Raw genomic sequence first — 25000 nt, 5'->3', positions numbered from 1 at the left:
GCGTTGTAGACTAAGCTCGTATGGAAGCATGCAGGTTGGACTTCTGATGGTAGATTATTTAGAAATGTGGCGTTGGGGTCTTATCTGCTCTGTACAAAGTGCTCGTGGTAGTGTGTTTGCGAGAAAGAAGGATGTCGCCCTGACGTAGCAAGATGCCGAGACTGGAATATCGCCGCTGCTCTGACTTCTATTTCAACCCAGAATGGGAAAAAAGAAGCGACATCTGAGTCAGTACCTCTTTATCGCCGTGAAAGGAGAGGTGGAAATCCAGGAAAGTGTTTGTGATCGCAGAAGAAAAGAAATGGAAACGCCCTCAACAGTTCTGCCCACAAAGGGTGAAAGGGGATAGCCGCAGCCCCCGGGCCTGTTCAGGGTGCCACAATAAGGTGTGTCAGAGGAGAAAAGAGCAGGTCCAGCCAGGGCTGGAAAAGAACAGCGGTGTCATCTTAGAAGGCGTATCTGACAGGTGTGTGTGTGTGTGTCGAACGGTTCATGCTGATCCTGAATCGGGGCCAGAATCGCTGGAACGGTACCTAAATAAGCTCCCGGCCTGCCTCGGGTTTGATTATCAGCAGTTGAGAACTCGTCGTCGACTTCTGTGATTTAGAGATGGAGTGCGTAAACCAAATCAGTGAGCCCGGTCGCTCGCCTCACCCCTTCTGGAAAGTGATGCTAAAAAGCCGCAGCACCGAGAGCCACGTCGGCCTATTATGATGGGTTCAGAGTGCCTGGATGAGGTTCAAAGAAGCCTTGGCCCCGGACAAAGGCTATGCCCCATCACCCCCCCCCCCCCCCCCCGCTAGGTCTGCCTGGCTCTGAACAAAGAAACGCACACACACACACACACACACACACACACACACACACACACACACACACACAGTCTACCGACAGCTCCCCCACCCATCACGGAGCTGTTGGTTTGGCCCCCTGACAGACATGCATGGTTAAGCCTGTCGTGCACCAGCGAGGAGGTTAAACCAACAGGGGCTAGTTCAGCCCCGGGGGGCACTAGTGACCAAGTACCGAGATAATCTTCCTCTGAAATGTTATTGAGTATTCAGCCCTCATCGGTAGCATTTGCATTTGATAACACGTCTTTAAAAAAAAAAATGTCTCACCCTCTCTCTCTCTCTCTCCTCTGCTATCTTTGCCCCCCCCCCCACCACCCTCGCTCATCCCTCTCCTTTGTTGGCCACTGTCACCCACACATCCACCCACCCACTTTTTTCCCTCTCGTCCAACTTTTTTCTTATTTCACCTTTTAAACCCCTCCACCCCCACCCGCCTCTATCTCTCTCATCATTCCCATGGCAACAGGAACCCGGATGGGGATGTGCAGCCGTGGTGCTACATTGCTGATCACGAAGACGGGATCTACTGGAAGTACTGCGACATTCCCACCTGCCAGAGTAAGACAATACCCCCCCCTGCACCGCACCCCCCCCCCCATACACACACGCGCGCACACACACACACACTATTCTCCGGTTCCTCCTCCTCTGGCGGCGAAAGGCCTTTTTACTCTCCTGTGTTCATCTGGTTACCTGTTATGAAAACGTTTAATGGATTTTATGGTTTGTACACAGCCATTATCAACACAAAAAATGCTTCTAATTGCCTCCTCTTACCCCTCCCCCTGCCAGGCCTGGGCTTGCCCCTTGCCTTAATACAAACTGTCAGTCATCGGCTGACACAATTCTGTGCGTGCGTGTGTGGTGTGTGTGCAGGGCAGGCATGCACATGTGTGTTGTGGTTTCTCTGGCTTTTTTTTTCTTTTCTTTTTTTTTTTGCTTGCATTGACAAGTTGTAATCTAGTGCATGTAGTTTCTGCATATATGTGTGTGTGTGTGTGTGTGTGTGTGTGTGTCCTTTCTCCTCGTGAAAAGTGATCGCCTTTGTCAGTGAAGTGAGACGGTATATGTTTGCTTCTGTGTGTAGTCGGATGGCGATGATTCGGTAGAGCTGCCTGTCTGTAATCCTGTCACATACCACCCCCGTCTCCCAACTTTTTAATCAGCGCTGTTGACAATAAGATGGGATTGATCAACCCGCAGGACCTTTTGTCTCTGCCAACTCATCGCCGGCGCGGATATGTTCCAAATTTAGCAAATTACTGCAAGCAGTTTTTGCCTCCCAACTTGATGAGTAGTGATGGACTGATATAGTTCCTTTCAGCCGTCAGCGACAGCGATTAATGATTATCTGAAGTGGCGGATCTGCACAGCTGATTTGTAGTAGTGTCGGTGTTCAGGATTCTGAAGGCAAAGTGGCAGCATGAATCAAAACGAAGCTCAAATTGCAGTGGATTGACGGTATTGTCTCAGTCAACACAGAAGAGGACTTTGTGCTTTGGCGGGCCGTACGGCCACACGAGTGTCCCATTAGAGAGGCTTAAGTGCAAAGTGCAGAAATAAATCTAACATAGACGAGCAAATGTTCCCTCCATGCAAGATCATTTGTTGAATTCATTCATGACACCATCCTGAACGATATCAACCCGAGTCAGTGTTAACAAGCAGGTCGTTTGTCTTTTCAGTAAAACTGTTATTAAACTGAAGACCAGTGACAATGCAGGGGACTGTCACATTATGGATGTATTTAATTTGAAGAAAGCCAAACAGTGTTACAGTATGACACAGTGTTCAGTGTCTCTGTGGTGGATTAGTTAAGTAACCGTACTTAAACAATTTTAAACGTGACAGAGTGTTTCACAGTAATAATTATGATCTGTTGTGGCAGGAAGTATTGGGTCAGTTGATTAAGTGACATGGCAAAGTCTTATAAAACATTTACGCAAATTTACGTTTGCAGCAGCCTCACCCAGTACCGGTGTGGGAAGATGGCGGCGCGAACTCACGTTTGCGGCGGCCTCACCCAGTACCGTCCATGTATCTTTGTCCACGTCTACGTCTAAGTTTGCCTTTGATTGGTGGCTGAGAGAGCTGGCGCTGGATCGGCTGGGAGAGCTTGGTCTGCTGCGTCCTGTGGGCCCAGGGACCACGGCCCTGCCTGGAGCTGTGCCTGAAGAGGTAACACCAAGGGCAGTCTGACAGGACGCGTAAGTGGGGCAGGCTAAGCTAATTGCTAGCCCATGCAGACTGGCAGTTCCGATAACACTGAGGGCGGTCTGGCGGCGGCCTCGCCTAGCCTTGACTTTGTTTTTAGTGTCTTCGTGTGGAGTGCAGGGAGGTGTGTCGAAGGTGTCTGACTGGGAAAGCTGGCATTGGATCGGCTGAGGGAGCTTGTTCTGTTTTATCCTGTGGGTCCAAGGACCACGGCCCTGACCGGAGCTGTGCCCGAACAGGAAACACCGAGGACGGTGTGACAGCATGCGGAAGCGGGGCAGGCTAAGCTAACTGCTAGCCCATGCAGACCGGCAGTTACAACAGTCATCCTGGCTGGCCAGTGATTTTTTTTTATTTATTTTTTTAGTTAGTTTAGATATATGTGTTAGTTTGGATATGTGTGTTCTTGTAGTTCTTGTAGTTTTTGGGTATGTGTTTTTGTCGTTGTGTTGCACTGCTGTGGGCTGGGGGAAACGATTGTTTCGTTTCATTTCATGCACTTGCGTACATGAAATGAAACGACGAAGTGTTTCTGATTCTGATTTCTAATTCTGACTCTGTGGAACAATGTTTGGTTGCAGGGACTCTCAGCCAAGTGGTCCTGGCACAGTGGTAATACAGCTGTTACCATTTTAGCCACCAGTAGTGGTTGCTGTTGATTTTACAGTGAATAAACTATGTGGTTGTAGGGACACTGTAAAGTTGTATTCATCACACTGAAAGCAATGCCAAACACAGTGCAAATCAATGAAAAGTCAGTGGTAAAGAGGTTCACCACAAGTCACTATTTCGCACAGAGATGCGTCAGATGAGGGCAATGGTTGTTTACGCGAGTTGAAAAATCTCCAGATAGCGTGAGGAGCGAGCCAATCAGCTTAAAGCATGGCCATGAGAAAGTCCCTCCCACAACCGAAGTATAATTGAACCTTTGTAAATCAGACTGTGATAATCAGGAATCAGGAACATTTATTTGTCATTTCATTCCATGCAATTGCGCACATGAAATGAAATGAAATATTGTTTCCCCCAGCCCACAGCAGTGCAACACAAAGACAAAAACACAGCCAAACTACGAGAACACATATATCCAAACTACAAAAACACACATATCCAGCATATCAAAAAAAAAATTTTCACTGTCCAAGAGAACAAACGCCAAGATGACTGCCTGGAACTGCCGGTCTGCATGGGCTAGCAGTTAGCTTAGCCTGCCCCACTTCCACGTCCTGTCAAACCGCCCTCGGTGTTTCCACCTCAGGCGCAGCTCCAAACAGGGCCGTGATTGGGCCCACCGGACGCAGCGGACCAGGCTTCCCCAGCAGATCCAACACCAGCTCTCCTAACCAGACACCCTCGACACACCGCCCCACACTCCACACGACGACACCAAAAACACAGTCAATGCTAGGCGAGGCTGCCGCCAGACCACCATCGGTGTTATCGGAACTGCCGATCTGCATGGGTTAGCAGTCAGCTTAGCCTGCCCCGCTTCCACATCCTGTCAGACCGCCCTCTCTGTTTCTTCTTTGGGCACATAACTGGAATACTTAACTATGGGATACTTGGAATATGGATAATATGGATAACTGGAATACCCTGACAACTCCAGGGTTTTTCAAATTCCCAACAAAACTTGTACATCATATACCAGTCCAACTTTGGAAAAGACGAGTGTGGATTGGTCAAGAACCCTCCAGGCTACATATATCCCATGTCCATTTAACTTGATACAGTAATGCGCAGGTTGACTCAAATGTACAGGGCCCATAGTTTGCTATACTATCTGTAATATTGTTGGAATGATTTTTCTGGCCCCGTTCTTGATTTGCTGCTCACACTTGCTTTGTTTTGTTTATTTATTAATTTATTATTTCTGCATTCTTGACTAGTCATACAGCTGCCTATTGATTTCATCCCCTGTGCACGCTGCAAAAAACTCTTATTTCACGGTGAGTCCATTTTCCAGACATTTTTGAATATGCACTCTGATTTGGCTCGTTAATGAGTGCTTTAGACAATTGTTTGTCATGGACAAGGAGTGGATAAGTTTCTTGTGATTGGCCCATGCTCCTATAAAAATGTGTTAATATAGCAATCCCACGGTTTGCTTTGTTTTTTAACTGGTTGCTGTACCTTACAACTGAATAATAAATTGAAATTAGCATTTACTGAATCATTCCATTCCATTTCCATTATCCAATCCGCTTATCCAAATTCGGGTCGCGGGATGCTGGAGCCCATCCCACCAGACATTGGGCGGCAGGCAGTGAGACACCCCCGACAGACCGCCATATTAATATAATGAAAATCAACTGTCCCAGTGACATAACGTTATGATCTTGCATACGTTTACCAGGAAAAATGCTAGTGTGTGAACATTAGCTTGATAGCCACTGGTCACGCAAACGCCCTCATAATGTCACCAAACTGTCTGCTCTAGTCAGGCCATTCTTACTCTGTGGGAACAAAGTGACACCACATTTGGCATCTTTTTGGGTGTGAGGGCAGCGTAATACAGGCCTATAGGTGTCTCTGATATAAAAAGGCAAATATTCAATGTAAGTCTCAGGGTTGATAAGCGCTCTATCTCTCTGGTGATGATGTCTTCTGGCTTTATAGTGGTGATTTTTTAATCACTGCTAATGTGTTGATCACAGTGCTAATAGTGAGACTTTCAATAGATTGAACTAGACTTTCAGTAGGTTGAATTAGACTTTCAATAGGTTGACCTAGACTTTCAGTAGGTTGAACCAGACTTTCAGTAGGTTGAACTAGACTTTCACTAGTTTGAACTAGACTTTTAGTAGGTTGAACTAGACTTTCAGTAGGTTTAAATAGACTTTCAATAGGTTGAACCAGACTTTCAGTAGGTTGAACTGGACTTTCAATAGGTTGAACCAGACTTTGACTAGGTTGAACTCGACTTTCAATAGGTTGAACTAGACTTTAAGTAGGTTGAAATAGACTTCCAGTAGGTTGAACCAGACTTTCAGTAGCTTGACCTAGACTTTCAATAGGTTGAACTAGACTTTTAATAGGTTGAACTACACCTTCAGGAGGTTGAACTAGACTTTCAGTAGGTTGACCTAGACTTTCAATAGGGTGAACTAGACTTTCAATAGGTTGACCTAGACTTTCAATAGGTTGAACTAGACTTTCAGAAGGTCCTTACTTGCACTCTCTGTATAAGACCCTTGGCTTAATGCAAAATAATACTAAAGGAAATTCTGTTTAAAACTTTAATATTAGATTTGCTGACTATGGAGCAGCGATAGCGGAAGAGCAAAGCTGTAACTGTGACTGTTTGACCGCAAAACCTGGCGTAGGATGTTTGAGCTTTCTGACATTTGAATCCTAGATCTCATTTTATCCACTTCATTCTTTTTTTACTCTCGTTTTAGAGTCCGCACTACCAGGCAATATTACCTACCCCCACAGATTCCCCGCCATTATCCTGTCAGGGCAGCATGCGTGACTGAAGGCTAAGGACCATATAAACCCACCTTATAATGCATGTCTGTCTGGATGAACAGCTAGGGCCAGTGTGCACCCATGAATTTGTCCATGTGCATGGATGTGGAGTTAAAAGTGTGTGTGTGTGTGTGTGTGTGTGTGTGTGTGTGTGTGTGTGTGTGTGTGTGTGTGTGTCCCTATGTCTGTCCATCTCGTGTGCATGCACAATGCAAATCAATGCAAATGGGTGTAAGTCCCTATGGGATGGTGCGCACGACCATTTGTGTACATGCATTTGTGCCTGCTTTGGGAGCATGTGTAAGTGCATTTGTGTGGGGCATGCTGTGTGTGTGCATATGCGTGTGATTTCGTCCATAGGAGCTGGTGTCTATGTCTGTGTGTACAGCATTGGACTTCCATCTGACCAGTTTCACACAAGTGTCCCTTTAGCTCTGTGTGTCTGGGCCGATACTACTCCCACCTTTGTAGCCAGAGGGTGGGGGTTTAAGGAGCATAGTCCTCACTGTCCTTTTTCTGGGCTGGCTTGGTCCCTTATCTCTGCCAAAATTAGGCCAACCTTTTTTCCAGATGGGTTTTCCATGTGCTCAGTCTTGTATTTGAGTAGGACACAGGGATGTCACCCATTCTTTGCGCCTCATGGCCCAGTTCTGTTACTGGCATCTGGCACGCGTCGTCCATGTCAGATGTTACCTCCACAAACACCCCATGCTCCCTCTTTCTATTTGGGTGTTAATTGCCACACATCTCACCTGCAATGTAAGAAAGAGAGGTGAAGCTCTCTGCTGAGGTGTGTTTTGGGAAGACTCTGCCTGTTCAGCAGAGACAATTTCTCCCCCTCCAGGGAAACTGGGGAGCTCTCAGACACGGAAAAGATGCCATCACCTCAATTGTGAAACCACAATGCCAAAGCAGCGCTTCCCCTCCCGGCGATGCAGGCTCTCAGTCTGCTCTGCTTGAAAGCATCAGCCAGAGTGCCAAAGCTCCATCGGTGTCATTCTCAGTCTGCGCCCCGCCCCAGACAGACCCGCCCACCCTTGCAGTGTGCCAGATGAAAGAAGGCACAGTGGTCTTTGTTTTCAGTTTGTCTGGCCTTTATTTTGTCTGTTCCTCACTTCTCTCCTCCTTTTTTTTTTTTTTTTGTTTTTTCTGACTTTGACATTGCAGGGTTTGTCATTGGTGACAACTTGTGGAGGTACCCGGAGCCTTCCAGTGGTCAGCCTGTTATTCAGCCGCGGTCACAGCACCCCGTGCAGGGATGACACACCCTGGTGGCAATTTTTTGTGGCAGGCAGGTCACGTGGCACCAGAAAACAGACACAGTCTAGGCGTCCAGGTAGCGTAGCAGTCTATTCCGTTGCCTACCAACATGGGGCTCACCGGTTCGAATCCCCGTGTTGCCCTCTGGCTTGGTCGGGCGTCCCCACAGAAACAATTGGCCGTGTCTGCAGGTTGGAAGCCGGATGTGGGTATGTGTCCTGGTTGCTGCACTAGCGCCTTCTCTGGTCAGTCGGGGCACCTGTTTGGCGGGCAGGGACTACATCCCGCTGGGGAAACTCCTCACTGTCAGGTGAAAAGCAGCAGCTGGCGACTCCACATGTGTCGGAGGAGTCATGTTCCCCGAATCGGCAGAGGGAGTGGAGCAATGACCGGGACGGCTCAGAGAGCAGGGTGATTGTTTGGGTGCAATTGGGGAGAAAAAAAGGGGGGGGGCAGTCTGTCAAACAGCATTGAAATGTCCATCAGATCTACCGTAGTAAACCTTTCTTGCGTTAGTTGTGTGGTGGAATAATGAAAACATGTCATACAGACTTGCTGTCGTGGCAGAGGCTCTACCATACAAATTGATGATACTCATGGAAGCCGTGTGTGGTTTCTTGGATTTTTCCCCCCCTCTTTTGCAGGCCACCAAATGCTCAGCTAAGCGTAGTCTTGTCAGAAGACTAGTTACGTGTTGAAAAGTCCATTGAGTTCTCACTACAGCCCCTGCTCTGCTGAAAGCTGATGGTAAAAATCTCCATTACTTTACAAGGAACACATGGCGTAACTTCAAAGTATATTGAAAAAGTAGTTAGAGGATTACAGGAATGTATATTACATCTGTGTTCATGGAGTAGTTCATTATCCTGTTTTGTTTCCACAAATGGGCCCCATGCTGACGCACTTGAGTAATGCTTTGTATCAGGCCTCATTCTTTGACCTCGTTGGAGAGGGCAGGGAGGGTTTTTAATGCCGTCTCAGCGAGAGACACAGTGGTTAATGAGGTGTAAGGAATTTACTAGATAAATCAATGTAGTCCCTCGCCAAACCGGCAAAGGTTCTCGAGATACATGGATTAGCACTCTGCTGACTGCCGAATCCATTACTGTCGGGATTTTTGTTTTTATGGCGCGTGTTTCGTGCTGCTTCAGGGTCTTCCTCATAATTGGATGTATACTGTAAGCTCGGCGATGCACATTTTTGGCCACCAGGACTGGTTTCCATTCCCCTTCAATTGAATTAGCTGCAAATGTGTATTGAAATCTGTGCTTTCATTCTCGATAGATTCGTATTAATGTATGTGTTTAGGATATAGGTGCATTATTATGGCAAAAGATTAATTGTCTTAACTGGTGCAGAAATACAGTGCAAGTTAATGGTTAATCGAGGTAGGTTAATGACACCTGTATGCCTCACCTGTAATTTTTCTGGCATGTACATATTGTTGTCCCCCCCGCCCCTCCTTTTTCTCCCCAATTGTACAATTACCCCGCTCTTTTGAGCTGTCCCGGTCACTGCTCCACCCCCTCTGCCGATCCAGGGGAGGGCTGCAGACTACCACATGCCTCCTCTGATACATGTGGAGTCGCCAGCCGCTTCTTTTCACCTGACAGTGAGGAGTTTTGTCAGGGGGACGCAACGCGTGGGAGAATCACGCTGTTTCCCCTAGCCCCCCCCCCCGAACAGGCGCCCCGATCGACCAGAGGAGGCGCTAGTGCAGTAACCAGGACACATACCCACATCCAGCTTCCCATCCGCAGACACGGCTAATTGTGTCTACATGGACGCCTGACCAAGCCGGAGGTAACACGGGGATTCGAACTGGAGATCCCCGTGTTGGTAGGCAACGGACTAGACCGCCATGCCCCCCGGAGGCCCCGGCATGTACATATTCAATATGGACATGTGTGTGTGGTGTGTGTATGTTCATGCGTGGGTGGTTGTGTGTGTATATGTATGTGTGGCTGTGCAATATTCATGTTAAAGAACTTGTTCACTCATGTTTCAAGTGGAAGTAGTCACGTCATTTGACCAGTGAAAATGTCAAGGTTCCTCTTAAGAAATATTTCTCCTTCAAAACAACAGGCGTTCATTTCCAGCACATTCCACGCTTAAGAGAAGCTTGATGTGGCTGCTTTAAGCTGACATGCATTTACTTGACGGGGGTCCCCCAAGCCGAATTTGACTGACATAGAGAGGAACTGTCAGGGTAATGTCCTCGAGTGCTTGCCAAGACAAAGACACTTTGATGTGCACATTGGAAGCTTGTCTCTCAGCGATAATGTGACCAGGAAAAACTTGTTGTGCCACTGTGCTTTTCCCCAGAAGAAGTAAAGCATGGCGGTGGTGGAACGTGTCAAAAGATTCTCTGGTGTTGTGATAGACTCTTTTCACTTCGATAAAGGCACAGTGTTGAAATGGCCTGCAGATCCTTCCTCTATGCTTAATACCAGCCCAGGATTTTTTTATTTTCTTTTTAGTATAACCACTAATAGAGGCTTGGAATGTAATTCTACTGAACTTCTGAGAAGAGTTCATCTGCAGAATGGTGAAGTTCACGACCACATCTCAATGAACTGATTTGTTGGATAATGTGATTCCTTATCTTCCATAGGTGAAGATAACCTTAAACTGTTCTAAGATAATCTTGTTACAGAGTTTTCACTAGAGCACTTAACAACTTGATTTGTGGCGAGAATACCTGCCGTAGGTCATATTTATTTGAACTATTTCAATAATTTGAGAAACGCCAATTTAGGCAAAACTGTAGACGCGACATCAGAGAAACTTGAAAAAATAGCCATGGAGATGGTCCAAGGTTTTACTTTTGTGCATTGAAAAAAGGATATACGGTGATAAATTGTTATTACAGAGTGATTTATGGCGTTCCCACATGCCCTTTGAGGTTACAGGCCATGCGAAATCCACACCAGCAAACCTGGCCACATCTCAGGCACATAAAGAGCACCTGGTTCCTTGTTCCTCCCCCACACTTCGCAAAATTGGGAGGAACCTGAGCTGACCCTGAGTCAATGCACTGCCACCTACAGGGGTAGGGGTTGGGGCCATGGGGCTTCACATCAATTTTCTTTTAAATTACTAACCCTGAGTAAGCATGCGCTTCCATCATTACTGCTACTACGGATCATTTAAAATTTTGGGGATGCAGTGCAAGAAGACAACGGGCTTCCTTCCAGCATGAAAATCAGGAATCAGGAACACTTTGTCATTTCAATTCATGTACTTGCGCACATGAAATGAAACGAAATATCGTTTCCCCCAGCCCACAGCAGTAAAACACAAAGACTAAAACACTTATCCAAAAACTACAAGAACACATATATCCAAAGTACAGAAAAATCACTGTCCAAGAGAATGAACGCCAGCCAGGATGACTGTCGGAACTGGTGGTCTGCATGGGCTGGCAGTTAGCTTGGCCTACCCCGCTTCCACATCCTGTTTGACCACCCTTGGTGTTTCCTCTTCGGGCGTAGTTCCGGGCAAGGCCGTCGTCCTTGAGCACACCGGACGCAGCAGACCAGGCTCTTTCAGCCGATCCAATGCTAGCTCCCCCAGCCAGGCACCTTCGACACACCTCCCTGCACTCCACAACGACTCTAAAAACACAGTCGACGCTAGGCGAGGCCGCCGTCAGATTGCCCTTGGTGTTATCGTAAGTGCCGGTCTGCATGGGCTAGCAGTTAGCTTAGTCTGCCCCACTTCCGCGTCCTGTCAGACTGCCCTCTTTGTTTCTTTGTCGGGCACAGCTCCGGGCAGGGCCATGCTCCCTGGGTCCACGGGATGGAGCAGACCAATCTCTCCCAGCCGATCCAGCACCAGCTCTTCCAGCCATCAAACGAAGACACAAACTTAGACGCAGACATGGACAAAGACACTCTATGGACGGTACTGGGTGAGGCCGCTGCAAATGTAAGTTCGCACTGCCATCTTTTCACACCGGTAATGGGTGAGGCCGCTGCAAACTTGACTTCGCGCCGCCATCTTCCCACACCACCCCAAAATGCCCAATTCTCATGGTTGCTTTGTCTTCACTGGAGAAAAATAGGCTGCTTACAGGTGCAAAGGTAAATACTGGAAATAGATGGACCTAATGGCTAGTGTTGATGCTAGAGCCTGGGATACTTTTGAGTTCTGGAAGCGTAGATTGAGTTCTCTGGAGGCAAAATTTCTTCCCTTGGAATTTCTTCAGGCCTCCCCTGGTGGTGAAGAGGTGTGTGTGTGTGTGTGTGTGTGTGTGTGTGTGTGTGTGTGTGTGTGTGTGTGTGTGTGTGTGTGTGTGTGTGTGTGTGCGTGTGCGTGTGCGTGTGTGTGTTAGGGCTGCAAGTAATGATTATCTTTTTAATCACTCAATCATTCAGTGTTAAAAGTCAAAAATACTGATGTGACATCTTGAAAATATTTACTTAGTCTGACCAACAGCCAAAAAACCCTCAAGTATTCATTTCATAATGACATAAATCAGAGGAAGGCAAGCATATTCAAGTATCTATGAAACTGCAGCCAACAAATGTTTGGTATGTTTGCTTGATGAATAATTTAAGCGATTAATCAACCACCAAAATTATAATTAATTCATTTTCTATTGATTGACTAATTGATGAATCGACTTGTGTGTGTGTGTGTGTGTGTGTGTGTGTGTGTGTGTGTGTGTGTGTGTGTGTGTGTGTGTGTGTGTGTGTGTGTGTTTGACTCAACCCTGGCATCTGTTGTTTACAAGTGTCCTCTTTTACCCGGTCCTAGGCCTCGGCTTACCTTATAGACATAGACAAGGCGGGGGGATGTTTGAGCATGCTCATTGTTATCTCACCCTGACCTTTGGCCCATCCCTCTTCGTACCCGTACCGTACCCCCCCCCACACACACACACACACACACCCTGAGGGAAATACCTGCACACAGAGCCTTGAGGGAAGCCTCTCTGACAGGGAGGACCGAGACGGCCGGCTCACAAAAGCAGGGTCAGGCAACACCAGATAGATTCTAATCTTTCTCCATCCCGCTCTGTCTCTGTCCCATCGTCATGAATAGGCCGCCACCATTATGGGAGTACAGGTATTGATTACAAGGCTAGATGGTTGTGTATCATGTAGGTCTGGGTGATATGGCCAAAAACGTTCATATCAGTCGACATCGATAAATATCACGATAAATGTCAAATCATTATTTCATTCAAGTTTAAAGGCTGGTTTTGGCTCCTGAGTGAAAGATGAAGGAACCAGAGGGTTAGTTATGGTTTTAAAAGATTCTTTATTGTCACAACATGACAGACACTCGCCAAACAGCAGAACATTTCACAAATCTGAGGTAGAAAATTCAAAACATTTACGATTAAATCTTTTTTCAACCTCAAAATATGTATAAGATCCTTTTTCAGTCCCTTTTTTTCAACAAAATTAATATATTGATGAGAAAATAAGTGCTGCAATGAACAGCACACATGTAACCGCAGATGGCTTAGACTACAATGTTTAAAAGTGCTTCGAAGGATTATGTCAATAAATTTTAAAAAAACAAACTCTGGTCAGCAGCATATCAAACCCTTTGTACAGTCAGATGGGCACAAATACATCAAAAAGTATCTTGTTACAAATTACAGATACTTGCTCATCAAATTTATCAAAATGAAATTAAAAAATACTGATATGAGAAAATGTATTTAATTAAAATACAACTGTGATGGACTGGCGGCCTGCCCAGGGTGTCTCCTTGCCTGCTGCCCAGTGACTGCTGGGATAGGCTCCAGCATCCCTGTGACCTGGATTCGGATAAGCGGCTTGGATAATGGATGGATGGATTAAAATACAAGTAATTTGTAATTTGAAAATACAAAAATACATTCTGTACAAACTGATATCATGTTTTAGGCATTTAGTAGCCTCAGTATGGGTCTGACATTTAAGCCCCCTATGTTGAAAAGATGAGCTCTGCTAATTTCCCCACACCATAGATTTGAAGTGGCCAATCAGGATGTCTTGGAGGTGGCAGGCTGTTAATTCAGGGGTGCATGCTGGGTGGTTTCTGTCAGTCAAAGCGACCATTGACTGACAGAGTGAACAGCCAATTGAAATGCAGCTGGGGGAACTGAACAGTTAGGCCACAGTGATGCACTAGTTCTTTCACAAGACAGTAAGACTGAGCATTTAGCAGATGCCTTTTTTAAGAGCGATAAATGTAAGTGCAGTGGAGTAAGTACATTTCTGAGATATCCAACTTTACAAGAACCAACTGAGCGAGTGCTTAAGACACGTAACATACCATTACAGCAGAGTATGATACATTTTAGTTGTTTTTCAGCACAACTAATTTCTTCATCAGTTCAGCCGTTAATCGCCTTCTGTGCGGGTGGTAAATCAAGCCTGCAAAGGAGAAGAGACACTCAACTGGTGCCGATGATGGCAAAGTGGTGTTGAATCTCACAAAGAGTAGCTTGGTCAGTGAATATTAATCCAGTGAGGAAACGTCCTTTCTAGGGTCCTCCAGAAACTGAGGGGTCTCCAACTCTGCTTTGCTGTGGCTGGGCAACATCTCTCTGCCCAACTGGCTCTCAGTTCCTGTTGTTGGGTTTAGAAACAGTAGAGGCAAACAAGATTGTTATGAACTTACATTAAACTCAATGATTTTTAATATCACAGTAATATTTAAAAACGTGACATGAAACTAGATAATCATTTATTTTTTTAATTGATGATGAATATTCATCTTTGATGATTAAATCATGAAATTACAGTTTAACCTTAAGACACTGAAGTGAGAGTAGTTTACCTGTATCCTGATCAGAGAAGATGAAGAAATCGTCTTCATTCGCTTCAGCGGTGTTTGATGAGGCAGTCTCACTTTCTGACACAAGGCCAAGCGCCTCAGTTGAGTGCAGAAACAGGTGATGTATCCTCTGCTTCTCTGCAGCTAGTTTGGGAGGCAACCATCTTATCTTAAAAAATGGGCAGGTTGGTGTAGCCAGGATGGCTTCATTTACATCAGTTTTCAGCTGTAAGAAGCTACCGAACCTTTTCTCAAAGTCAATTATGGTGGCTTGCAAGATACTATGTGAGCAGTACTACCTCAGGTTTGAAGCTTGCAGGTCATCTAGTTTAGCCTGAACAGCAAAGATGGTAGGTATGAGCTCACCATAGTAACATGAGGTCTGACCTTGAAGGTGGTCATTTGCAGTGGCAATGGACTGAGGACTCTGCAGTATTCCTCAAGGAAATCAAGCGCTACCTCTGTGAATGGTGAGAGTTGCAAGGCAGGCATGATCTCAGGAAGCTTTTCCTGAAGAAATGTCATCTGACTCCAACAGTCATAAAGAGAATTCCACCTACAAATGCATGGTGTCTTCAGTTGCTGGTTGGTCGATTCATTGAGTAGTTCTGCATATTTTTGTCTGCCAGAAGCATTCCATAGCGCTGAACACTTTGCCATGAATGATTCATTCAGCCTTGAGGAAGTTGAATTCTCTTTAATTGCCCTTTTTGGCATCAGTGGTTGAAACCAAACTCAGTGTGTGAGTGAAACACCTGACGTGAGGTGGTAGAATGATAGCACACTCTGACTCTTCTTCTCCCTCTGGATCTATTATTACAAATGGAAGATCCACACCGCTTCTGGTGTGGGAAGATGGCGGCGCGAATTCACGTTTGCAGCATCTTTGCAGTCTTTGTGCATGTTTGTGTCTTCATTTGATGGCTGTGAGAGCTGGCGCTGGATCAGCTGGGAGAGCTTAGTCTGCTGCATCCTGTGGGCCCAGGGACCACAGCCCTGCCTGGAGTTGCACCCAACGAGGAAACACCGAGGGCTGTCTGAGAGGATGCAGAAGCGGGGCAGGCTAAGCTAACTGCTAACCCATGCAGACCGGCAGTTCCGATAACACCAAGGGTGGTCTGGTGGCGGCCTCGCCTAGCATTGATTGTGTTTGTGGTGTTGTCGTGTGGAGTGTGGGAAGGTGTGTTGAAGGTGTCCGGCTGGGAGAGCTGGTATTAGATCAGCCAGGGGAGCCTGGTCTGCTGCATCCAGTGGGTCCAGGGATCACGGCCCTGCTTGGAGCTGTGCCCGAGGAGGGAACACCGAAGGCGGTCTGACAGGATGTGGAAGCGGGGCAGGCTAAGCATGCAGACTGGCAGTTCCGACAGTCATCTTGGCATTCACCTTCTTGGACAGTGAATTTATTTATTTAATTTTTATATGTTAGCTATATGTGTTCTTGTAGTTTGGATATGTGTTTTTGTCTTTGTGTTGCACTACTGTGGGCTGGGGGAAACGACATTTCATTTAATTTCATGTGCGCAAGTGCTTGAAATGAAATGACAAATAAGTGTTCCTGATTTCCTGTTTCTGCTCATCTGTCTCATCCTGTTCCTCTGAAACAACGGTGACATTGAACTCTCGAAATGCTTTTGAGAGGTTTGATGCATTGTCAGTTACAGTAGCCACAACAATGTCCGTTGTGATTCCACATTCTGAATGGATTTCTTCCAGTAGTTCGGCAATTTGATTGTAGGTATGTGGACTGGGAAAATGTCTGTAAGCAAGAGCAGCCGATTCACATTCTAGCGTGTCTGTTTGTATCCAATGTACATTCATCCATCCATCCATTATCCAAACTGCTTATCCTGCCCTCAGGGTTGCAGGGATGCTGGAGCCTATCCCAGCAGTCATTGAGCGGCAGGTGGGGAGACACCCTGGACAGGCCACCAGGCCATCACACACACACACACACACACACACACACACACACACACACACACACACACACACGCACACACATTCACACCTTGGGACAATTTAGTAATGTCAATTCACCTGACCTACATGTCTTTGGACTGTGGGAGGAAATGGAGCACCCGGAGGAGACCCACGCATACATGGGGAGAACGTGCGAACTCCACACAGAGAACGATCCGGGACGACCCCCAAGTTTGGACTACCCCGGGGCTTGAACCCAGGACCTTCTTGCTGTGAGGCAACCACACTAACCACTGTGCCACCGTGCTGCCCATCCAATGTACAATGATTCCCATATAACTAGTTTTTTTAGTTGGCACTGTTGCCTCACAGCAAGAAGGTCCTGGGTTCGAACCCCAGGCTGTCCCAGGTTCTTTCTGTGTGGAGTTTGCGTGTTCTCCCCGTGTCTATGTGGGTTTCGTCTGGGTGCTCCGGTTTCTTCCCACCATCAAAAAGACATGCATATTAAGGTTAATACTCCTGCCTGTCCCCTGACCAAGGCAATAGGAAAAAGAACTGGAGTTGGTTCCCGGGTGCTGTACCACTGCTGCCCACTGCTCCTACACAATAGGATGCTTTAAATGCAGAAAACAAATTTCATTGTAACCGAACAACTATACAATGACAAAATAAAGCGGTTTTGGCTTTGATCTGCAGGGGTGCAAACATGTTGTATGCACTTAAGGCTCTCCTTCAAACTTGCTGTTTTATTATTAAAGTCATAATCGATTCTTCTCCCAAGTGTCCTCCTGGACATAACTTTTGCACCTTGGCAAAGTCCCTGTACCAAGTCTATAAATTCTTTGTGCTCAAAAGTGGCCAACGGGTACATGCCTTTGTTGACAAAGGATGTGACGAGAGAGTCAATTTTATTTTGTGTCGCTCGACCCCAAAGAGAGTAGTTTGTTTGTATGAGGTCCTGGGTTTTTTGCTTTTCCCATTGGCAAATTCCTTTTTGTGGTCTTCAAATTCCTTTATTTTGTCAGGGTGCCTTCATTTCAAGTGGGTTTTAAAATTTAATGTTGCTACAAAAGAGCCACATATTATGACCTTTTCATTAGTGCACAGTGTTAGTTTCAAATAAGACAAGTGTACTTATTTAACTGAGTTTTATTTGCGCTCTCAACAGCAAGTGGCCACAGCCTACCAAACATTTCAACAAGTGCCTTTCACTAGCAGCGTGCCTTCCTCCTAACAGCAGGCTTACCGTAAAGACTGCAGTAGAAGTGACTAACAAAACAGGCTACCGTATTAACTGTATTATAGGCACCAACAAAAGTTAACTTAACAAACTTAACAATCTCCCCTCTTTTTTAAAAAACAAAAACTGCAAGGATAATATTTCAGGAAAACAAAACAAATGCTCAGTTATCAACAGTCAGACTCATTCATCTAGCTTCCATTGTCCATTATTCAGTGCCTTAAGCAATACCAGGGAAGAGGCTCCCTTTTTGGTCAGACAGTCTGCCAGCTGTTCCTTTATAGCTGACAACAGAATACGATGAATCCTTTTGTTCTGGATAAGTTCTTTGATGCCACTTATTTCTAGTCTCAGTCGTTTCTCAGTCACTGATTTAGTGGACTTGATGGCATCCACAAGGGAGTAGTTGTCTGTTACACACATCACAGGTAGGGTGTGCTGTTGGACCTTTCCTATGGTAAGTTCAGAGTAGAGGGAGGACAGAAATATGGCATTATCAATACCATCAGCAAGGGCAAGTGTCTCTCCTGCCAGCGTGCTCCGAACCACTCTTCTGATCCTTTTTGATTGCCAGCAGATTGGCGAGAATCTTCCTTCCTCGCCCATCAGCACGATGAGATGTCCTCCTTGTGTTCCCCCATCTGGGAGGTTTCCCATGGAAGCGTCACTGAAAACAACAAACTTCAAAGAGTCCTCATTTCCTAAGTTCTGAAACTTTAGGGTGACACGTTCTGATTTCAGTTTTCTTACTACCTTATTTGCTTCATGCATGGTCTGTACAGTAGCATGTTTTAGATTGGCTACAAGGGCGCATGTATCAAACATGATATCTGGCCTACTCTGTCTAGCCACCCATAGGAGTTATCCTATCTTTGACCTTAGTTTGTCAGTCTCACACTCTGTGAGAAGAGCATCACGCTGCAACGCTCTTGATGAGTCTATGAGAATGGACTGAAGATTCTTTATGTAGATCTCTTGTTGCATGTGCACTTCTCCATCTACTGTGGCTAGTTCCATCCCCACATAGCGAAAGTTGTCCTGTTCTTCACGTCCCACTTGGAAAACTGTTTTGAGATGGGGAATGATTGTGGTGGCAAATTTGTGAGAGCCACCCCACATAAAATCATCCACATGACAGGCAAGGACACCAGTCACATTACAATCTTCATCAACCCAGTAGAAAACAGCAGGATCAACTTGTGACATTGTGGCCCCTGTTTTCAGCATCGTTGCTTTGACTCTGTTGTATCAGTAGAGTGATGCATCAGCGAGTCCATAGACGCATTTTTTGAGCTTCCACAATGTTCCCTCACTTTTAGCCTCAGGAGGTGGGTGAACGTGGATGTCCCGAGACAGCTCCATTCCCTGAAGAAAAGCAGACTTGATGTCCATAGAGTTTAATGTCCACTTTTTCTGACATAGAGCTGACATGAGTAGTCTGAGGGACTCTGATGAGCATGTAGGTGAGTCCTTCTGTCGATCTTTAGTGTTGAATTCTTCAAAACCCCGAGCCACAAGACGCGCTTTGGGTATTATACCATCAGGGGTTTCTTTCAGTGTACATACCCATCTAGTGGACACATGCCTTTGACCCATATCGTTTACCTCCTCAAACACCCCATTATTTTTCCAGCTACTGATTTCATCTAGTTTAGCCTTATCAAATGAAACACCATCTGTGACTAATACATCATTTTCCTGCATATCAGAGCATAGTTCTACACTATCCAGTGGATTAACCTGAAGATTGTCTACCTTAGTAAGATCAGCTGACCCCATAGTACCAGCGATGTCAGATGGTTCTAAGTACTGTAGGTTGTACCAGTTTCTGTTATTTCCTGTAGCCTTTCCTGCTCGTCCCATCACTTTAGCTCTGTGAGACGCACCTGTTACATTATCCACAAAGCTGATTGTTTGACCTGTTTTCAGCCCTAGGGAGGCTCTTACCCTTATGCCTGTCTGTTGATTATCCTTATGATTGTTACCTTCAGTGACATCTGTATCATTGTCTGTAACACCCCCAGCCTCACCGTCATTGTTCATATCAACATCTATGTCACAATCAGTACCAGGTATGTTCCCACTGTCATTGTTAACAACATCCACATCACTATCAGTAACAGGTACATTCATATTGCCCTCAGTAACATTCTCCCCAGGGTGCTCTAGACCCCCACTAGCACTTACGTCACTTTTATCAGCCTTCTGCAGCCTAGAACGATGAACCCTGACATAGGTCCCACCATGGCGTACAAAGATCTCCACCCCATCTTGTTCTATCACGACTCCAGGACCTTTCCACTCAACACAGTCTGTCCTTTTGTAGAACACCTTGTCCCCAGTTTCATACTTCTCATCTGTTGGACGAAGTTGCTTTCGTAGAGCTCTTCTGATTCTCTCTGAGCACTCTGCCTCTGTGAAAGGCTGCCTGAGTGTGTCTGTGATGTTAGCTGGTATGCTAACGTTACTAATGAAGCTTCCACTAACCACGCGATGCCGCTGTTCCAGGCTGCCTGAGCGTGTCTGTGACATTAGCTGGTATGCTAACGTTACTAGCTAGTAAGTATATTTTGCCAGTTCTGGAGCACATGTGTCGGCTAATTGCAATTTTCTTCTGTTGTATTTTGGAGTCATTCAGAAAGTTTGCCTTCGCATGCAATGCTTGATTATATTTTGATTACATACCTTTATCTGAGGAGAAATTTGCACCAACCTCTAAAGCAACTTCTTTCCTCAAGCTACTGGTCACAAGGAACACAAATGAAATACGGTAGTTCACAATGAGCATCAAAGTTGTATTTGCGCTGTTGTCTTGTGGTGGTTTCTCTATTTTAGACATTTGTTTAGGGAGACATAGCGTGAGGAGTAGCGTCAAGTCTAGCGTCAAGTCTTTCACATTTAGAGACAGTCACACGCGTTTATTCTATGGAACGGAATGGAAACGTGATCGGTTCCTGTGCTGCTTTGCTGCCACCTGGTGGACATTGATCACCCTTCGAAATACATTGTGATCCCATAGAAGGGGACGCAAAGACGTATAAAAAAATATCCTGTATATTGTCATAGAATCAATGTCATTTCATTTGATTATCTTATTTATAAAATGTGGCAGTTAAGGTAGCGTAGCGGTCTATTCTGTTGCCTACCAATACTTGAGATCGCCGTTTCAAATCCCCGTGTTACCTCCGGCTTGGTTGGGCGTCCCTACAGACACAATTGGCTGTGTCTGCGGGTGGGAAGCCGGATGTGGGTATGTGTCCTGGTCGCTGCACTAGCGGCTCCTCTGGTTGGTCAGGTGCGCCTGTTTGGGGGGGGGGACTGGGGGGGAATAGCGTGATCCTCCCACGCGCTACGTCCCCCTGGCGAAACTCCTCACTGTCAGGTGAAAAGAAGCAGCTGGCGACTCCACATGTATCTGAGGAGGCATGTGGTAGTCTCCAGTCTGTGGTAGTCCTCCCCGGATTGGCAGAGGGGGTGGAGCAATGACCGGGATGGCTCGGAAGAGTGGGGTAATTGGATGGGTACAATTGGGGAGAAAAAGGGAGAACATTTTACGTTACCACCTAGTTTGTAAAGCTTATATTTTAGGAGATCATGATCAACAAAATCAAACACCTTTTGAAAATCAATAAAACAAGAAAATGTGGGTTTATCATATTTTAATGTTACTATAGATACTGTATAAATATAGTCGATACAGGCTCTTTCCTTTCAAAAAACCGTTCTGCTCCTCTTTTAGTAGACCGTTTCGCTAAAAAAAAACTACTAATCTGTTATTTAAGATGAAGGAATACAGTTTATATACAGTGATCAGTAGACAGATGCCCCGATAATTCAATGGCACATTCGGGTCATCTTTTGAGGATTTTGGAATAGGAGTTATAATTGATCCAAACCAACCCGAGGCTACAATACTATGATCGATACACATTTTCCGCAAACAATACAATGAATCAAATATTTTCTCCAGGACATAAAGAGAACCCAGTACAGTGAAGGCATGTGCTTCAGTGAACTGAAGTCTTACAATCCTTACAGTATCTTGCTTGTTTAATGTAATGTCTGCAGTCTGTAGATGGTTATAACTCAAACCTATTACCCCAGCTCATGGGGCATGTACCACACAACAACTTCTGTAATCAGGGGTCACCAACAAAGTATTGTGGAGCAGACACCCCCCCGCCATACACACACAACAACAACAACAACAACAACAGTAGACCATCATTGCCGCACAAATACAGGCCCACACCATGCTGTACCAGAACCAAAGACACTACCAACATGCCAAAGAGGTAGGCAGATGTGTGCTACCATGCAGCATCTAGCAACTAGGCCCTTGCATGACTAACATTAAAAGCCTAGATGACCCAATGATCTAAATTTGTCAGCAGTTTTCTTACTGTGAAAATAGTTTGAGAGGAAAAAATAAATCAACATTCCACATCATCTCATTCAACATCATCATAATATTTTACGATCAGTAGCGAACACTATTAAAAGTCCTTAGCATATTCTCAAAGCCCAGATTCTTACAAGTTTCAACTTACCCTTTTTTTTTCACACCAATAAGTCCAGGAAAGCTCCTCTCCTCTTGCTCATGTTGACTGTGAATGAAGTCTAATCTGAGTTAAATTAAGTATTCATACATTTTAACAAATACAATTAATCAGCCTTCATCACGCATTGATTTTAATATTGTTCAATTATCCAACCAGGGAAAACTCGTGCATCCCTGAGTGAAAACAAAGGGGGGTGGCTATTTTAAAAGTTAATATCAAAAAGGCAAAAGACTAAGTAAACCACCACAGCCACACAAAAGACTATTAAAATTAAATAATAAACTATATTGGTGACAAAACATCTCAACAACAACTAATCCTCCATTGTCTCACTGCTCATGACTGAGCACCAGTGTTAGATAACAAGGTAATATATGGCATTTTATATTAGTCATGAAATGCCAAGCCATAGGCTCAGGTAGATAGCTATTTAGCCAAGATTGGAAATGAAAAGGCGCACTATCAGCTAGCTAACATTAGTTAGCTAATGTTAGGTAAGCTTACAATACACCTATACAACAATAAATTTACACAACAAACTCAATAAACAAATTCTCATAAGCAACACAAATTAAATATTACATGTTCAGAAAGGCGTAGGAGGAAGTGTAAACTTATTTATTCCTACCCCTTCTCCATTACTCATCACTTAACTCATAATGTTTATCTTATATACAATTTATAAACTACTGCTACTACTACTTCTACTAGTTTTGGGTGCTGCCGTTAGGGGTCGCCACAGCGGATCATCCGTTTCCATGTCTTCCTGTTATCTGCATCTTCCTCTGTCACACCAGCCACCTGCATGTCCTCCCTCACCACATCCATAAACCTCCTCTTTGGCCTTCCTCTTTTCCTCTTCCCTGGCACCTCCACATTCAGCGTCCTTCTCCCAATATACCCAGCATCTCTCCTACGCACATGTCCAAGCAATCTCAGTCTCACCTCTCTTGCTTTGTCTTCAAACCGTCCAACCTGAGTTGTCCCTCTAATATACTATAATCCATTCCTTTTTCGTCACTCCCAGTGAAAATCTTAACATCTTCAACTCCGCCTTCTGTCTTTTCATCAGTGCCATCATCTCCAAACCATATAACATAGCTGGTCTCACTTCTCTTGAAGTTAAGTTTCCTTTATTAATCCCCCTGGGGGAATTCAGTTACTGCAAATTAACCCATCCTAGCTGTGATCTGTGTAGCTAGGAGCAGTGGGCTGCCACCTTCATGCTGCACCCAGAGACCAACTCCAGTTCTTTTCCCATTGACTTGCTCGGGGGCTCAGACAGGAGTATAAACCCTAACATGCGTGTTTCTTTTGATGGTGGGGGAAATGGGAGCACCCAGAGAAAACCCACCCCAGACATGGGGACAACATCCAAACTCCACTCAGAGGATGACCTGAGATTATCCTCAAGGTTGGACAACCCTGGGATTCGAACCCAGGACCTTCTTGCTGTGAGGCGAGAGTGCTAACCACTGGGCCACCGTGTCTTTAACTCTTGTTGGTACCCTTCCGTTGCAAATCACCCCTGACACTCTTCTTCACCCACTCAACCCTGCCTGCACTTACTTTGGACAGTTGACCCTAAGTATTTAAACTCATACGCCTTCATCACCTCTACTCCTTACATCCTCACCATTCCACTGTCCTCCCCTCTCATTCACATATAGCATATGTGTTCCATCTTACTTGTACTGACTTTGATTCCTCTTTTCTCCAGGGCATAACTCTGCCTCTCAGGCTCCTAACCTACTCTCTACTCGCACAGATCCCTGTACCCTACTCTCCTACAGATCACAATGTCATCTGCGAACATCATAGTCCACAGAGACTACTGACTGATCTCTTCCATCAACCTGTCCATCAACATTGCAAACAAGAAAGGGCTCAGAGCCAATCCTTGATGTAATCCCACCTCCATCTTGAACCCATCTGTCATTCTTAAAGCACACCTCACCACTGTCACACTGCCCTCATACATACCCTGCACCTCTCTTTACATACTTCTCTGCCACCCCCAACTTCCTCATACAATACCACACCTCTTCTCTTGGCACCCTGTCATATGCTTTCTCTAAATCAACAAAGACACAGTTTAACTCCTTCTGACCTTCTCCATTCTTCTCCATCGACATTCTCAAAGCAAACATCGCATCTGAGTAAAAATAAAAACAGTATGAATAAATAAAAAAACAAATGTTTGATATTTGTTTTATTTATTCATTCTGTTTTTATTTTTACTCTTACTCTTACTTATTTGGTCTTGTTCTTATTTTTGCCTTGACTGGTTTTATTTCTTTGTAAAGCACTTTGTAACATTGTTTTAGAAAAGTGCTATAGAAATAAAATTATTTTATTATTATTATCTGTTGTGCTCTTTCGTGGCATGAAGCTATACTGCATCTCATTAATCATCATCTCTCCTCTTAACTTAGCTTCCGCCTACTCTTTCCCATATCTTCATGCTGTGGCTGATCAGCTTTATACGTCTTTAGTTAATACAGCTCTACACATCACCCTTATTCTTGAAAAATCGGTACAAGTACGCTTCTTCTCCACTCCTCAGGTATCCTCTCACTTTCTAAAGTTAAAAACTCCACTGCCATCTCTCCTAAACCCCTCCATGCTTCCACAGGTATTTCGTCTTTCCACTCTTCATTCTCTTCATAGCTGCCCTCACTTCTTCCTGCTAATCCACT

The 25000-nt window shown here is 45.2% G+C and overlaps 1 protein-coding gene across 2 annotated transcripts in view; it reads left to right on the top strand.

Moving 5' to 3' along the window:
- The window catches only part of kremen1 (kringle containing transmembrane protein 1), a 100587-nt gene that overhangs the window by 36978 nt on the left and 38609 nt on the right, over positions 1–25000 (top strand). For both annotated transcript variants that reach the window (XM_056287142.1, XM_056287134.1), the window contains exon 3: positions 1321–1412. In XM_056287142.1, the coding sequence (XP_056143117.1) occupies positions 1321–1412 (92 nt within the window). The remainder of the gene's footprint in view (positions 1–1320; positions 1413–25000) is intronic.

The sequence above is a fragment of the Lampris incognitus genome, chromosome 1 (genome assembly GCF_029633865.1).
Source record: "Lampris incognitus isolate fLamInc1 chromosome 1, fLamInc1.hap2, whole genome shotgun sequence".
Classification (NCBI taxonomy): domain Eukaryota; kingdom Metazoa; phylum Chordata; class Actinopteri; order Lampriformes; family Lampridae; genus Lampris; species Lampris incognitus.
The sequence above is the reverse complement of the archived record's forward strand: the minus strand, read 5'-3'. Positions and strand labels throughout refer to the sequence as shown.